The following is an 18,442-nucleotide window of genomic DNA, read 5'->3' as shown; positions in this document are numbered from 1 at the left end:
GAAAAGCTGATATTGTTGCAAGATAAACCTTAACAGAGCTCCCCCTGCTCTCCCCAAGTCCAGCAGATAATCCAAGATGTCTGGGGCGAAAAAGATTCAGACACAAGACAGCAATGGTGACCCCTTCAGAAATGGAAGAGGTTCAGTCATTGGCAAGTAATTTCAGTTGACTCAATTTTCTAGCGTTTAGTAATACCCGTTTGTACTCCTGTCAAGCAGGTGGATTCTAATCCCATGAACCATGCAGAAGTCATGCTTGGAGACAGAGAACCCCTAGATTGGGGTGAAGCACAACTCACGCTGGGAGAGATGAGGGACGGTCAGAAGCTTGAGTGCCAGTTGGACACACAGGTGAAGCAGGTCAGGATATAAAGCTTGCCTTGGCCAGATCAGTACTACGAGGATAACCCTGGCCTTGTCCTGCCCGATTTTGTTAATCACTCTTACAATTAGTGGTGTTGGAGGGAATGCATAAAACAGACCTATTGTCCAAGGAAGGAGAAAGGTGTCTCCAAAAGAGAGGCACCTAGGGCTTCCTCTTGAGCAGAATAAGGAGCACTTCCTGTTCCTGGGTGTGGTGAATAGGTCCACTTGTGGAAGTCACTAACTCTGCAATATCTCATGAAGAATTTGAAAGTCCAGCTCCCATTTATAATCCTGGGAGAAGCACCTGCTGAGCATATTGGCTGTGACATTCTGGACTCCAGGAGGATAAAGAGCTGAAATCTGAATCTGATGGGCTATACATCAGTTTCATAACTTTATAGCTTTGGCACACAGGGAGAGGGATGATATAGAACATACAAGATACACTATCAGGATTGTGGTTGATTTGCCCCTGAAGAGGGGTAGGAACTGAAGACAGGCATTCCTGACTGCCCTGAGTTCCAACAAATTGATATGGAGACTGGTTTCCTGAGGTGACCATCTGCCCTGAGTTGGGAGCATCTTCAGGGTTTGGTGGAGGAGACTGCGTGACTCTAGTTTCCTGGTGCAGTGAAGCTGGAGGTCTGGCAAATCGCTGCCGATACGTTGCTCAAGGATCCCCATATAGGAGATGGGGTGGTACCTAGGATTGATCCCACACTGACATGGGCGTGACTCTGTCAAAGTATGGGTTCCTATAATGATGAGGAAGGAACCCTGCTCTGATAAGGGGGAGATTGATTAAATGTCTCCCTAATCCTCCTCAATGTCCTCTAATGGTGGAGGGGTAGTAGAAAAGGGTAAAGAATCCTATGGCATGGAGAAGCACTGGTAATCCAGAGACGAGGGTCTTGGTACCAAGTCATTCAGTACCCACGAGCAGTGGGGATTCTGGCTCATCTAACACTGACAAGTTCCTGGAGTAATGGAATTTCTGTCGTAACAAGTGGGTTGTACTTACAGAGCAGTTGACTTTGGTGGTACCATTGGTTTGGAGCATCTAGGTGCCAGCACCGAAGCTGTGCGCTTTGATTTTGTTGGTACCAAGACCGCGGAGTGGGAAGGCCCCATTAATAAGTGAAATAGATAGTGCTGATTTGGAGGGGCATAGTACTGGGGCCCTGCCAGTGTCATGTTTCTCCAAAGTGCTCTAGGATCTCCCTGCTCTGCTGGTACTGGAGGTACCATGGAGACGAAAGACTCTTCTGAGTCAAAAGGTCGAGGCTCACAACATCACAGACCTACCAGGAGAATTGCACTTGTTGGGAGCTGGCTCCTTGTGGTAGGAGGCTGAGCTCCTCTTCTTCAAGGCCTACCCTGAGTCCTCCAAAATCTTCCTCTTCTTAGGCGAAACCTTAGCTAAAGTTGAAGGGGCACTGGATCTGTCTGGAGACGGATGTATTTGGGGAGGTGGTGGTGGGGGGTCTCCTGATCTGATTCGGAAGTGAGTCAAAGAGAGCGCTTCCATCAGCAGTTTCAGTTTCATCTCCCGATTCTTCCGAGCTCTAGATTTTAGAGTCAGGTAGAGTTACTCTTCTGGGAGCTATGGAACTCTCCCATGCAACAGATACACATAGAGTGGCTGTCGCTGACCAGGATAGCCTCCCCACAAGAGAGGCAGTGTTTGAAACCTGGTGAGTGAGGCATACCCAGGCAGGACAAATAAGCCCCCCAGAAAAAATAGGGGAGGGGAAAAATAGGGGGGGGGAGGAAAAACTGAACCCCCTCACAATAACCTAATTCATTCTATACCAACAATAGCCAACACTAACTAGAAACACTAAACTAACTAAACAACAACTACAGAAAACAGTGAGGCATACCTGAGGCAGACATGCTAGAACCCCGTCTCAGGCCAAGGCGGTAGAAAAGGAACTGAGGTCAGTTCACCAGCGTAGCCCTACGTATGCTCAGAGAGTGGAACCAAGTTGTTTCAAGCACACGAGGGGCAAATGGACACTGCTAACAGAAAAATCTCTGCTCAAGGGCTCGAGAGCACATGCGCACCTGAAGTGGAGCACCCATAAGTCCACTACTAGAAAAAGCAGTGGCAGTTGCCAACTGCAGCACGCCCAGGCTTTACCAGTGCAGGAATTGTGTCTGAGCCCTACAGAGGTCTCCATGCCCCAGGCGAAATGGCACACAGGGCTACCTCTAGGCTGCACTCCTGATACACTGCGATACACATTTTGAAAAACTCTGAGGTTGTAATATTAGACTGCAGATCACCAGGCACTTCCCAGCTATTGCCTTCATCAACCTGACTCCACTGCGTTACTCATGCGAAGGAGCTGTCAGCTCCAGCTGCTGCCAGAGAGGAGAGGTGGCCAACTGTGCACATGCATCTACACTGGCACTGAATGAACAACTTCAATCAACTGAGGCTTTTCCCCCTAAGTTACCAGGGAAACCTCAATGGATTATTGCCTCCATTACCACTGAAAGTATTTTTCCTCATGGACACATGGTACACCGCAATCAACAGGGAACATTAACAACCGATTAATCTCTTTATCATAGACAAGGCCTTAGGCTAGCTACCTAGGAATGTTTTCATAGAATAAAATTCTTAAATTATAAAAAAAAATTTCCAGAGACGCTTCGTCATTTAATACTGGATTATACACGGCAGTGAAAAATATACGCTGGGGGACAGTCCTGCCCCAGCTAGGTATTGGATTGCATGACTTGACAGAATAGAAATTAGCGACAGACAGAAAGGTCTGATTTGGAGTTCCCCCAATCAACGAGAGCGAAGAACATCAGTGTGGTCGTTCTACAGAACACTAAGGTGCACGCTCAGAAAGGGACCAATCACTTGCTCAAATACCCTGAGGAGAGATTTCTGAAGGCAAAAGGCTTCTTATTGTCCATTCACTCTTCTCTCAATCTTGATTTTTGCTGACGGGGAGCAGAGCTACTGCGTGAGTGGTTGTGGCCCGACTCCACTCTGCGGGTCGAAAAAGCAGCAGCTTCAGGCAGTTGTGGGACTAAGAGGTCGACACAGGCAGATACACGTCTAATAAACTGTACAGAGAGCTCACCACAGCTGCTGGGTTGCTTCTCATTGATATTAACAAGAATCCATGGCTACCCACAGGACAGTCTTCATATGCTACCTTCATAGCAGCTGCTTCAGTCATGCATGATCAGTAGCATGGCATGCAAGAGTTTTCAAGGGCCAACATGCATTAAAACGTCTGTGAGAGATGCAGCTGAATGTGCTTGTGAGCCTGAATCCTAAATACTCATCTATTGAAACAAAAGTTTAATGAAAGGAGCATACTAAAAACTAATAATTCTAATTTCCAACTTGTTTTCATGACTGAGGTTTGTGCTACAACTTAAATAAAAGCTAGCTTCAACTGCAGAATTGATGGATTATTTTAAAAAAGTTACTCCTGAGGGAATTCTGCACCAAAAAATTAAAAATCCTGTGCACAATATTTTAAAATTTTGCAACATTCTGCAAATTTTATCCGTCAATAAATAAATGTGGAGGCTCCAGCATAGCAGGGGGGAACACAGGCCACTGGGTACATGGAGATGGGAGATCACTCTGCAGCGCCAAACCCCCTCGGGGCACAGACTCAGCAGTGAGGCTGCACCCAACCCTGACACAGTGCAAGGGTGGGGCCTTCCCCGGGAAAACCTAGGGCCCTGCCCCTTTATAACAGGTGAGGCAGGTATGGCAGGCTTGGCAGGCTCAGTCCAGCACAAGAACATAAGAATGGCCATACTGGGTCAGACCAAAGGTCCATCCAGCCCAGTATCCTGTCTGCCGACAGTGGCCAATGCCAGGTGCCCCAGAGGAAGTGAACCTAACAGGTAATGATCAAGTGACCTCTCTCCTGCCATCCATCTCCACCCTCTGACAAACAGAGGCTAGGGACACCATTCCTTACCCATCCTGGCTAACAGCCATTAATGGATTTAACCTCCATGAATAGATCCACTTCTCTTTTAAACCCTGTTATAGTCCTAGCCTTCACAACCTCCTCAGGCAATGAGTTCCACAGGTTGACTGTATGCTGAGTGAAGAAGAACTTCCTTTTATTTGTTTTAAGACTGCTTCCCATTAATTTCATTTGGTGGCCCCTAGTTGTTATATTCTGAGAATATTCCTTATTCACTTTCTCCACACCACTCATGATTTTATATACCTCTATCATATCCCGCCTTAGTCTCCTCTTTTCCAAGCTGAAAAGTCCTAGACTCTTTCATCTCTTCTCATATGGTACCCGTTCCAAACCCCTAATCAATTTAGTTGCCCTTTTCGGAACCTTTTCTAATGCCAGTATATCTTTTTTTTGAGATGAGGGGACCACATCTGTACGCAGTATTCAAGATGTGGGCGTACCATGGATTTATATAAGGACAATAAGATCTTCTCTGTCTTATTCTCTATCCTTTTTTTAAATGATTCCTAACATCCTGGTTTGCTTTTTTGACTCCCGCTGCACAGTGCATGGACGTCTTCAGAGAAATATCCACGATGACTCCAAGATCTTTCTCCTGATTAGTTGTAGCTAAATTAGCCCCCATCATATTGTATGTATAGTTGGGGTTATTTTTTCCAATGTGCATTACTTTTCATTTATCCACATTAAATTTCATTTGCCATTTTGTTGCCCAGTCAGTTAGTTTTGTGAGATCTTTTTGAAGTTCTTCAGTCTGCTTTGGTCTTAACTATCTTGAGCAGTTTACAGAGTAGCAGCCACGCTAGTCTGTATCCGCAAAAAGAAAAGGAGTACTGGTGGCACCTTAGAGACTAACAAATTTATCTGAGCATAAGCTTTTGTGAGCTACAGCATCTGATGCATCCGATGAAGTGAGCTGTAGCCCACGAAAGCTTATGCTCAAATAAATTTGTTAGTCTCTAAGGTGCCACAGATACTCCTTTTCTTTTTGAGCAGTTTAGTATCATCTGAAAACTTTGCCACCTCACTGTTTACCCCTTTCTCCAGAACATTTCTCTGGATCAGCAGGATCCAAGCATAGAGAGGCTAAGTGAGGGGGATCAGGTGTGGGGTTAGAGGGCTCTGTCTGGGGCAACCTGGGTGCGGGTGGCTCAGTGAGGGCATCTGGATGCACAGGGGCTTGTTGCGGGGTTCTGGGCATAGGGACAATGGGACTCTGCACTGGGGGCCAGGTGAAGGTGGTTGGGGCTCAGGAGGGATGGTCTGGTTGAGGGAGACTCGGTGAGGGGGTCTGGGTGCTGCAGGAGTGGGGTTTGATGGGGTGGCGGCCTGGGTGCAGCTGGTTGGGACTCAGTGGGATGGGGGTCTGGGTGCAGGGGGCTTGTTGGGGTGTCCAGGTGCAAGGGGGTGGGGCTCTTCGGGATGGGGGTTTGATGGGCCTGCTTAATAGAAGAGCCCCAGCTGCTACTGCTGAGGGGATGCTGCATACCAGGCACCTGCTTTCTCCCACCTGCCCCCAAATCCTCTATCCTCTTCTCTTCCCCATCCCATCCCTCTTCCTTTCCCTACTGTCCCCTGGCCCATCCCTCTCACCTAAACTCCCATAACCCCTTGCCCTATCCCACCCCTGTTCCTTCCCCACTGCCTCTTCCCACCACCCCATCCCCCTTTCCTCATTTCCCTCACCCACCTTACCCTGTCCCACCGTGGGAACTCACTGTTGTACACAAACCAGGCACTGGGACCCAGGAGGCAGTGTCCAGCTTCAGAGCCAGAGAGCGGAGCACCAGCCTCCTTCAGCCAGGCAGCTTTGTGCTCGCAGAAATGAGTGGAGCCGTGGCACATGACCCTGCATGCCCCCTCACCTCGCCTCAGCTTGGGGGTTGGCAATGCCCCCCCAAACCACACCTATGGGCATACCCAGTCCCTCCCCTCACGTGGCATCCCTTTGCTTCCCTGTCATTTTCTGTGAGGAGGCAAAGAAATCTACAAGGGGGTCAAGGGGGTATAAGTAGGGGCATAGTGAGCAGATCGAGGGACGTGATCGTTCCCCTCTATTTGACATTGGTGAGGCCTCATCTGGAGTACTGTGTCCAGTTTTGGGCCCCGCACTACAAGAAGGATGTGGATAAATTGGAGAGAGTCCAGCGAAGGGCAACAAAAATGATTAGGGGTCTAGAACACATGACTTATGAGGAGAGGCTGAGGGAGCTGGGATTGTTTAGCCTGCAGAAGAGAAGAATGAGGGGAGATTTGATAGCTGCTTTCAACTACCTGAAAGGGGGTTCCAAAGAGGATGGCTCTAGACTGTTCTCAATGGTAGCAGATGACAGAACGAGGAGTAATGGTCTCAAGTTGCAGTGGGGGAGGTTTAGGTTGGATATTAGGAAAAACTTTTTCACTAAGAGGGTGGTGAAACACTGGAATGCGTTACCTAGGGAGGTGGTGGAATCTCCTTCCTTAGAGGTTTTTAAGGTCAGGCTTGACAAAGCCCTGGCTGGGATGATTTAACTGGGAATTGGTCCTGCTTCGAGCAGGGGGTTGGACTAGATGACCTTCAGGGGTCCCTTCCAACCCCGATATTCTATGATTCTGTGATTCTGTGATTCTATGCCTTCTGAGCACAGGCAGTGGCGCAGAACTCCCCCAGGAGTATAAAACGCACCCACAATTTAGGTTTGGACACTAATGGTATTGCGAGCATAGACAAGACAGATAACACCATATACGTTGGTTCAATTAAGACTACTTTTCATTGCACGCTTTTTGGCTCACAGATTGCTTCCCCACTCCTTCCAGGTGTCTACAAGGAATTTTTAATTTGGACTCTACGCAAAATGACAATTTACACTACACATTAACAAGCTGAGCACATAAACAACACCACCAAAAAACAGCTGCTGTAGTCATGCACCCCCTATTCTTCTCCTATGGCAACCGTGTGCACCTTGACCTTCCAGTATAATTCACTACTGTAAGTACTGCACAGTGAATAAACAAACAACTATGGTGTAGTCCAAGAACAAAAGAACCACGCAACTGTTTTCAGACCGGTGGGAAGAAACTATACAACAGTATCTGCAATTTGTCAGAATAGCCTGTTAAAAAATGGTTTCTGTTGAATTAATCCGACTATCTTCAAAAGTAAGAGGAAAAACTCAAATGTGTTATATTAACTTGCAAATAACCTTCTCCAAAATCTCTAAGGAATGCCTGAGGTACCTTATAGAACAGAATCCTTAGAAGCCCAGTAATTGATCCAGTCCCCAACTCCATTCCTGCAAACATCAAGAAAAAACGGTTACCTATCTATAACCGTTGTTTTTTGAGAGGTGATGCAGATGTGTTTTCTACTTGTGGGTGCGTGCCCAGGGTACTGGAGCTGGAGAACTTTGCCTAGCAGTATCCATAGGAGTGGTGCTCATGTCCTGCAGCCCTACCCCCTCCTCTGGCCATATAAGGGTGGCCAGAGGACTGCAGGATTGCCTTCTCAAAATTTACATCTGATTTGGATGCAGCAGTATGGCACAGTGGCGTATAAAACTATGCACAGAGGACCAAATGGCAGCCCTGCCAATGTCCAATAAAGTCACTTAGAAATGCATTCAGTGTTGCCTGGGTGCTTGTGAAATGAGCTCGCACCCTTTGAGGTGGCGTAATCGGGGCTACTTCATAGGCTGTCACGATACAGGAAGTTATCCACCTGGAGATCATCTGTGACGGGATCGCTTGACCTTTCATTCAGTCAGCATATGAAACTGACAAATGAGATGTGGAATGCAAAGGTTTGGTCCTATGTAGATAAAAAGCTAAAAATTTCTTGACATCCCATGTGTGAAGATATTATTCCTCTGGGGTTGAATGCGGCTTAGGAAAGAATACAGGTAAATATATCGCTTGATTCAAGTGAAACTAGGGAACCACTTCGGATAAAACCTTAGGGCGCGGCTGCAGGGTTATTTTGTCTTCAGAAACCTGGGCATACGGGGTTTCCGCCATCAAAGCCTACAACTCACCCAACCTCCTTGCAGAGGTTACTGCCATAAAGACGGCAGGTTTTGACACAAAAGGGAGAAAAGAAGGCGTGGCCAGAGGCTCGAATGGAGGCCTCACAAGAGCTGCTGAGATAGTATTAAGTCTCAAAAAGGAATCTGCTCTTTTAAGCGGCAGGTGGAGACGAGCGGCTCCTTTCAAGAACCCCGCCAACATGGCGTTTGAAAACCCCAATCTTCCATTGATGGGCAGATGACACGCCAAAATCACTGCCAGGTGCTTAGCTCATTGAGAGGGCACAAGACCAGAAGACTGAAGGTGTAACCGGTACCCCAAGATATCCTAGATACAAGCCAACTTCGGATGAACTCCCTGGGCTAGAGACCATATCGAGAACCACTTCCACTTGACCAAAGAGGTCTCTCAGTGGAGGGCTTCCTACTATTCAGCAAGACGTGCTGGACCTTGTTCCTTTTGTTTGTTCCTCATTGTTCCTCCTCCTCTTCATCTAACCATGCAACATCCATTCTGAGAGATGCAGAAAGCTGAGCGTGGGATGCAAAACTGATCATGGTGCTGAATAAGGAGGTCAGAATGAAGAAGAGATATGGAAGGCCGACCTGATAACGCAAGGAGGCTGGAGAAACAACACTGTCTTGGCTACACCGGAGCAATGAGAATGAGCTTAACACAGTCCAATTTCAGCTTGAGAATGATCGGATGACAGAATTGGAGGAAAGGCATACAGGAGTGCTGATTTGCAACTCAGGTGAAAAGCACTGGTCAAGGAGCCCAGACTGAGACCCCCTTAAGAGCAAAACAGCCAGTGAACAGGCAGATTGTTGGGATGCTCCGAACTGCAAAAATAGACTGCAGGGCACTGGGGTTCAGAGACTACTCATGATTAAAGGAGAAATTCCTGCTGGAGTGATTTTGGATCCCAGTAAGTGATCAGCCACGGGGATAATGTTTTTCCCAGGGCAAAACTGTCAGAGCCTGATCGTCTCCTGACACACCATGCTGGAGTTTGCTTCCTCCTGTCTGTTCATGTAATACACCGAGGTGGCATTGTTGGTAAGAATGTGCACTTCTGAGTCTCTCATGTGATCTCGAAGGCCCTGACAGTCATTGTAAATGGCATGAAGCTCCAGGACATAGATATGCAGAGAAGCTTCCTGTTCTGACTACAGACCTTGAACTTTCAGCAGGCCCCTGTGCTCCCCAACCTGTTAAGAAAGCATGCAGGCATATGGCCTAGCAACCTCAGAGGTACTCAGGCTGTGGTTGAGGGTTGAGACTGCAGCGTTAGACATAGGTGGTGAATCACCAATAATCGCTTGGCTGGCAGAAAAGCTCTCTAACTCAACATCTATTGGGGCCACAATGAGGTCAATTCTTTGAGTTGGAACCAATGTCGACTTCCACTGTTCAGGATGAGACCTAGGAGGCGTAGTATGATGTATGTGTGATGTGGACAGGACAGAGGATTTCCTCTCTGGACTTGACCCTCAGTAAACAATTGTCCAAATACAGGAAGACATGAATACCCCTCTTCCACTGTCTTCCACTTGCCTTCCCCTTGTTATACACAGCTAATTGCTGCTGCAAACTTCAGAAACTAATTCCAAATCCAACTCCCACTGAAATCCATGAGAGTCTTTTTAGTGACTAGAAGACGACGTTGGATCAGTCCCTAATGCTGCAAAAATTGTTAGTTGTCCTTATAAGGCCAGCTCTAAGTAATGCAAACTTATGGATTTAGATAAGCCCAGGAAAAATGCAAAGTACAATTCAAAAAGGAGAAAAAATACTAAAAGACTAAGCAAAACAACCGTTTTCAATTTCCAATAGCATGGTTGAAGATAACCCTCTGATTCAATAGATTTAAGACAGTTAAGCAGCAGAAAAGAAGAATCCAATTTCCATCCCTTTGAAAGATCAATATAATTTGTTACTAATCAATCAATGATAAAGGTGCATGCAATGTGTTTAAAAGGGATTCAGATAACAGGTTTACAAAAAAAACACCACGAAGGATTTTAAGCTCTAGACTTTAAAAATCACACTGGCAATAAGAAAAAAAGTTATTTGGGCATCACCCTGATGATAGATTGTGTGTTTAATGTAATGTAACTTGTCTCACAAGCATGGCATGATTTAACCAGTGCATATTAATCCCTTTCTAAAATAAACCTACAATTTAGCTACTACAAACAGATTTTTTTTCCTTTTACAGTGTTCCAACTAGATGCAAAGAAAAGGAAAATTAAAAGAATGATTGTTGAGTTTCAAGATCATTGAGAATAGGTGGTATTTTAATTTTATTATTTTAATTAGAAATTAAAGTCTAGGCAGCTAGTGGAGACTAGACAACCATGAAGAGGCCACAGAAAGGACTACAACCAACCAGCCACCAGGGATACAGCACAGCACAGACTTACCCAGAGCCTCAGCTGGCGGGAAGGTGCGCATGATGAGAAATTGCAGGATATAAAATTGATACAAAAAGGAAAATAAAAAAAGTCAAACTGGTATTCCAGCATTCCTAGTGTTTATACATCAATATCAGCTCCAGGACAAGAGAGAGGGAGTCACTTCAGATTATACTACTTTGACTTCTTCGTGTGCTGGTATCAAGGAAAAACTGCTAGCATTGATTTACAACAGTTCATTAATAAACAAACCTCCCATTACATGCCAAGCAGTTATATTTTAAAGGCAGTAACTTTAAACCCATTTAGTAATTTTTAAAATCAACATTGTTTAACTTACAGCAACACCACAGTAGCTGATCCTTAAAGAAAGCACACACTATATATAGTTAATACTCAGACTCATTAAGTTAATGAACAAGAATGAAGTAAATGTCCTTTTGTCTAACTTTCCCTGTACCTCTATTTAAAGCTGCAGAGATACATAGAACAGTAGTTCAAGTCCTTGCAATGCTGACATATTGCACCGATTGCTGCAGCATGCTCCAGCATACTTTCTGCTGTTGTTTTATAAGCTAAAGGTTGATGCAGTAAAAAACAATGCCAGAAGGCGGCTACTACGAAGGGGAAACAATCCCTCTGCAAGTTGTGATTTTAAATACGATAAGAGGAACGAGTATCAAAACAAGATTTCTGGTCAATGATTTCCCTAACACCTTTATTTTCATCTTGTCGCCAGCAGAGCTTACATGATAGAGGTGTGAGAAATAAGATGCTCCTAGGTGTCTTGTCTACATTATAATCTTCTCCGAAAGTTTCTAGAAGTTGTTACCTCCAGTTTAGCTCCAATCACTGTTCCAAGCCTGGTTGTACTGCAGTCAGCTCTGTCTACATTCCCACTGCTGGAGCTGCATGCACTGTGATAGCACATGTGCTTACTTTAAAAGGGAAAATCCTAGTGTAGACACATTCTAAAATTGGACCTGATCAGAGGTCCTTTACCTGCAATCCAACTCCAGTGAGAGTTCATGAGAGCTTTTCGTACTAAGGACTGCAAAATTGAGCTAAGAGATTTTAATCAAAATGCTAATCTAAGTATTTATATGGCTGCCATCACTATATTTATCTTGTCTAACAACAAAAAAAAGAATTTAAAGAGCTTCTAAAGCTACTTAATAAAAAACAAATCTCAAATATATACACTAAAATTCTGAAGAGCAAGTTCTCAAGAACTGCTGAGTAACTCAAAAGTACCGAGAATCAGTATCTAAAGTAAATACCCATTAGCCCTACATGTCATGAACTTAGGCACTGGCTACTGATGGGATGAGAGATGTCCCCATTCAGGTATATTAAGTGTAAGTAGAGCTCTAAAGGGACTTTATTGGGTAGTTCAGATCCAAAATGCAGGTTTTGTATATGTTTTATAAAATTTATGGGGGGGGGGAGAGAAAGGGATTTTTGACTATTAATTGCTTCCCCTACCCCAAAAGATTTATCTATCTGAAAACTTTTCAGATTTAATCATTTTCCCTTGCAGTGTTTGCAGCCCTTGGACTAACACAATGCTCCACAAAGACCCTGAAAGCGAAACCTACCAAACACAAATTAAGCAATAGTGAAATCTGAGTAGTCTAGCTAGATGTAATTAGATTTTTTTTCAATTATGACCTATGAGGTTATTCATGATTTTAGTTAATATTTTTTTAAAAATATGATTTTTAGTTAAAATGTGCCTAACAATGTTAACTCACCCTTGCCCCCCCACGTTTACACCTACAAAAATAGCTACGACAATTTACACCAGCTGGGGACCTGGTCCCAATTCATCACAACACTTGAAGTACACACCTCATCTTAAGCACATGCTTATGTGCTTTACTGAATCAGTTCCTATGCACACGGAGTACACAAAAGTGGGAAGGGATTGATCTCTCAAAAAAATAATGTGAAAAAGGAGAGCAATTTAAAGATGGAACATGTAATTACATCCATTGGAAACAAACAAAAATAAATGAAAAATGTAGATCAATTAAAGCATATGCTTTTCCTATAGTCTTAATAAGCTTGTCATAAAGCAGCCACAAGAAACGACCTCAATGTACAAAATCAATAAGATTCCCCAAGAAAATTGTAAAATCTCCATTTCCCTTTCCATAAAAGTCTTACCATTTTGCCAAATACCTTTTTGCAAACTTGGAAAAAGCAATCCTAAAATCATTCATTTAGTTTAGCGTTCCAGTGCTTCCCATTCATCTTAAACGGAAACACATTTATCCCAATTAACACCACTGATTCCATAGGTATAATGTCTAACTACTGATCTCAAGAAAGTCTAAAGTTGAGTTTCCACATAGTCACACAGGACTATATATCATATGGGACTATATATAGTCTACACAAGACAAAAAAATATGGACCAAATACATTCAACCTTCTTTGAATTCTAAGGGATGGGGATGAAGGATGCATTGTGTTGAGGCAGATTATAATGCTCAAATCTCTGAATCCAATGCTACCCATATAGTTTGTATCCAAAGCCAAGAGGGGTCTACTTTCCAATTCAGTTGTGGCAGAAATTTTGCTATGGAAAGCTAGTAAGATTCTGGCACCAGATTTTACCTTAAATTTAATCTAGATCCAGATCTCAGCACTGCCCCATTGACCCATCTTGGATCATAAGGTTTGTTAAATATATTTGAGAAGTGGAAGGTGAAAGATTATCTTATTTGTTATTTTATAGTTCTCAAAAGCGTGCTAGGAACATTACAGAAAATAAAAGGGATAAGTTCCTGCTTGGAAATAGCTCAATTTTAATGAGGGATGTAACAGACAAATGAGTTTATGACTAGCAGGAAGTGGGAGGGGGGAAGAAACACAGGTGATAGACACACAGGTATGAGTACATGGATACTCATTTGAAACTTACATGTGTCATGATGTCAAGGTTTTGGGGTTTTAAAGTTAATACACTTACTGGTTAGTACACAGCCCTCTAGAGATTGTGGTTCAAATCCTGTTTCTATCTAGAATGGAATTCGCTTAGTGTTGTCAATGTAGTGCCTGGTAGAAGTTTGACACTTAATTACCAAGCCCACTTCAGTTTGGCAGTACTAGAAGTTTCTGCTTATGAGACACTGCAGATTGATAGCAAGAATAATGCAGTCAAGACTGAGGCATATTAAGCAGATATTTAGGAGGAAGCACAAAAACACTTTTGCCTTCATGATGCCTGCTTTTAGCTAGACACGGATTTTATTTTAAGGACAATGTCTTGATGCTTCAAGTCTGAGGAGCAGGGGATATGGAGAAGAGAAAGCACCTGACACTTATTTTCTTCTACACGTCATTGCTTTTTCAAATGTTAGAGGAAGTAGCTATGCTCTTATCCATTGTGTGTGTGATCCACTAGGATCACAGGTTTCAGAGTAACAGCCGTGTTAGTCTGTATTCGCAAAAAGAAAAGGAGGACTTGTGGCACCTTAGAGACTAACCAATTTATTAGAGCATAAGCTTTCGTGAGCTACAGCTGTAGCTCACGAAAGCTTATGCTCTAATAAATTGGTTAGTCTCTAAGGTGCCACAAGTCCTCCTTTTCTTTTTACTAGGATCACAGGAATTCATTTTTTTTCCACTTCTATATAAGATTTAGTGTTTAGCTAGACAACTGTGTATCCATACTCCAGGTAGACAGAGAAAGGAAAAAAGTTTCCTAAGAAACATGGTGAACCCTGATTTCACTATATATTGGGTTGGCTATCTGGCTGGCTTCGTTTGCTCTCCTCATTTCCAACCTCCCTTGCTGCTCACTTTACCATTAATTTTGTCCTCAATTTCTACCTTAAAGAAACTTTGGATCCAAGTGAATGTTCAAGACAGACAACTCTGGGATCTGAAGTGTTCCAAGAATGCATTGCACACCAGCATGGATGATTCAGTAAGGAGTCTGACAACATATCCCAAGGTGCCAACATTTAGAAAAGGTGACTGGATTTTTAAACCAGTACCTATTCACAGTATTACCACCATGGTATCTGTGTCACAATGGAGACACTAACGCAAATGGCCTTTTACTTCTCCCCTTTTAATCCTTTCAAAAAATAAAATAAAACACCACAGTAAGCTGATTTTCTCTTGGCCAGCTCTGGTTCCTTTAAAAAAAAAAATCAAGGCAATACCCTCCTCTGCACACACTCCTGTACATAGGGACAGGATAAGAGAACACACACATTAGTCACCTTGCTTAATGCATTTCTGGAAGATGCTCAGATACTACAGTGATGAGCCTGGTATAAGAAACTAGATAGGATAGCAATGAACATCTCCATGCTCCAGCAGAGGGGGCATTAAGTGTTCCTTCTCTCCAGGGAGTCTCTGCGGCACTGAGTATGCCGGCTGGCCTGGGAGAGAGCAAGGGATAACCCACTAGAGGATAACTTCTAAGACAAAACTCATGTAAAGATGGTTCCATAGTCCCACTCTGGACATGTTCTCTGTAACTCTCCATCTGAAGGATGCCATGCACTGCAGGGTTGCTCATGGTATCCAGTGAAGAAGCAAGGGGGACTGCAGGTGGTTGGGAGGGGAATAACATACACTGGTTTGATAAAATTAAGACTGAAATCAGCCAATTTCTCAAACAAGGAGTAAACAAAGCTAAGAACCTAAACCGAGGTTATGATTTGATATTGGATTCTTCCCCAGGACAACTACTGATACAGGCAAAGATTGCTGGCCCCACTGTGCTAATCCCCTATTTTGCAGTCTTTTGCCTTTTTTCCCCCTTCCCCTCCATTCTTCCTTTAAATAGCTAGAGAAGCTTCAAGAGCAATTTATTTACTATGAAATAATTTAGTCATATGATCAACCATTAGAATACTTGTTCACAAATTCTGCTAACTCAGTGGTCAGAAAGGGATGCCTTGGATAAAACATGAATTCATCTGAATCGCTGAGGTGTAGAAAGTTAAGGAAACACGACATCTCCACCATTCACTTGGCTTGGCTCTGCACATCCAGGTTTCAGCCAGGATGGGAAGCATAAGTTCCAACAGCAAATCTGTCCAAAGCGTATTTCCGACCAACCTGATATCAGAGAGCCCAAGAAGTGCAAGGTTTCCAGTCTAGTTTTGCAAGCGTACAGAGGCGATAGGAAGAATCTGAAACTTACAGGCTGGTGAAGTTTGTGCATCACTCAGCAGCGCTCGGGACCTCACTTATCAGTGTTACCACCACAGTTCTCTGACTTCAGGAAAGTGCAAATTTAAAATAAAGCACTGGCAAGTCACCAATGGGGAACAAACCACTGTGAAAAACCACAGATTCTGCTACTAAACATTGTATCAAGGGATTATGAGAGAAAGAGCTTGGGAATTTTGCTGGGGAAGAGGAAGAGGAAACTATTGTACTGCCCTTCTTTACCTCATCTTCTGGCTTTTCACTATTGCTAAGTGCACTCTCTGACAGCTTTCTACAGCTGTCATTTTATGAATCTTGTAACAAACAATGGGAAATGTAGGAGATTATAGGTTGTAAAAGAAGGGGGTGGAAAAGGGGGAACAGCATAATTTCCTGTTATAACCACTACAGAGCATTTGCATAATGGCTTTTCTGCACTATTCCAAAGCTTCCAGGAGATTTTGCATGTATAACACAGCACAAGTCATACAACACTACCAGTTTCTTAACATGAAAAAGCCCACAAAAATATTCCATTTTAAAAACTCTCTCTGCTGATCAATTTTGTACATAGAGATTTTTCACACACTTTTAAGGCATTTTAAGACAGACAGCCGCTTTTATGCTTTCTACAAGAACACCATTACAGGTACACATTAGATGTGACACTATATGGAATGATGGGGTTTCCACAGAACATCCTATACCTAGGCAATTTTTGCCAATGAATCCTTCACAAAAGTACCTCAATGATAAAAGTATGGAGGAAGTTACCTTTCTTTGCTTTCTTCTGCAGTTTCAGTGTGTCTGACGACTTCTTTTTTATCTCTTGGCGGGCTTTTTTGTACTCTAAAAAACACAGTCTGTATGTCAACACATTTGATACTTGGTTCAGTCTTTGTTTTACAAAAAAGACTATGTTTTAAGACACTATAAATGCTCCCTAGACTAGAAATTTTAGCACAGCACACAGGGATATTCACTTTTAATCAGAGCAGCTTAAAAATCAGATTGACATTTTGTAGTGTCTGTAGCTTTGGTTTTGGGTGAAATAGTGCTCACAGGGTACATCTACACGCAATAAAAAACCCGTAGCACTGAATCTCAGAGCCTGGGTCAGCTGATTCAGGCTCGTAGAGCTTGTGCGGTGGAGACATTTGGGCTCAGGCTGGCTCCCGGGCTCTCAGACACTTCCCCCTTGCAGAGTCTCAGAGCCCAGGCTCTAGCCTGAGCCCAAATGTCTACACTGCAATTTTATAGCCTGACAGTCTGCACCCCATCAGCCTGAGTCAGCTGATGCTAGCCAACTGCTCCCATGCCATGTAGTGTATCACATTGTAGATGTACCCCAATGGACTTTTTTCCAAATAAACTAGGTCTTTACAGAAATCTCAGTGAACACAACACAAAATGAGAGAACTAGCTTGATTCATGACTTATCCACTAACAGCAATGGAACACAGAAGGATTTTGACAGGCCTCTTAGAACATTTGTGTTAAAAAAATTAGTAACCACTAACTGTAAAATAGAGAACACTGTATTTACTATCCCCTTTGAAAGTCAGGGAAGGGATGTCATATCTAGAGCTAGGCAAAACTTTTTGGCTGAAACTCTTTTTGCAAAAAAAAAAAAAAATTAAAATTAAAAATGCAGATTCTGGTTGACCAACATTTCGTGAACATGTGTCATTTTGGCAAATTGTTTTGGTCCCAAGTATGCAATCTCTCATCTGTTTTAACAGTAATACCACCTTGCTCTTATATACTATTTTCCATCAGTAAATCTCAAAGGGATTTATAGTGGAGGTCGGTATCATAATCCCCATTTTACGGATGGGAAAACTGAGGCATAGAAAAGGAAGGGATTGCCCAACATCACCCAGCAGCACAGTGACAGGGCCAGCAACTGAACCCAGGTCTCCTGTATCCCATTCCAGTTGGCTGCACTGAGCCCCAACCTCCACTCTTCAGAGAACCCCACACTTAGGAGCCCTGCAGATCCCTCCTGCCCACTGCTCTCTCTGCTTAAATCTCCCCCAGTCACCTCTGTAGTTGCAAGGGTGAAGGTCAGGGTGTAAATTCCTTCGGAGACTGTTGATGCTTCTATTAGGCCATAACATGAACTGAGCGCTAAGAGGCACTTTCTCCCACAGGGACCACTGTGCAGCCTCCACAGCAGTGTCAACTGCTCTCAGTCCAGCAAGCCTGAGTCACTGCACAGCCATGCAGGAGATCCTGATCTGAATGCTCAGAGCATTATTAGATCAGCAAGCATGATTTTGCTTTGTTCACGCAGACCCAAGGGCTTGAATTTTAAAGGCTAACAGCAAAACATAAACAAGTTCAAATGGCTATGTCAGAGGTCAACTCCCCCCCGTCCCCCCCCAATGCAACGCCTCGTATGTCTGAAATTGTTTCCTGGCAACAGCCATGGCTCCGGCTGCGTGCAAGTGTCCCTCTCTCCCCACACTGGGCACTCTATGGGAGAGATCA

At 43.8% G+C, this 18,442-nt stretch overlaps 1 protein-coding gene across 16 annotated transcripts in view; it reads right to left on the bottom strand.

Annotated features, from left to right (window-relative positions):
- MTSS1 (MTSS I-BAR domain containing 1) overlaps window positions 1–18,442 on the bottom strand; it is a 175,480-nt gene that overhangs the window by 30,220 nt on the left and 126,818 nt on the right. For 8 of the 16 annotated variants that reach the window (XM_073330172.2, XM_073330170.2, XM_073330174.2 and 5 more), the window contains 2 exons: window positions 16,724–16,798; window positions 10,781–10,792 (listed from right to left, as the gene is read on the bottom strand). In XM_073330172.2, the coding sequence (XP_073186273.1) occupies window positions 10,781–10,792; window positions 16,724–16,798 (87 nt within the window). The remainder of the gene's footprint in view (window positions 1–10,780; window positions 10,793–16,723; window positions 16,799–18,442) is intronic. The other 8 variants (XM_073330173.2, XM_073330175.2, XM_073330177.2 and 5 more) reach the window with 1 other exon arrangement.

Source organism: Lepidochelys kempii, chromosome 2 (assembly GCF_965140285.1).
Source record: "Lepidochelys kempii isolate rLepKem1 chromosome 2, rLepKem1.hap1, whole genome shotgun sequence".
NCBI classification, from domain to species: domain Eukaryota; kingdom Metazoa; phylum Chordata; order Testudines; family Cheloniidae; genus Lepidochelys; species Lepidochelys kempii.
The sequence above is the reverse complement of the archived record's forward strand: the minus strand, read 5'-3'. Positions and strand labels throughout refer to the sequence as shown.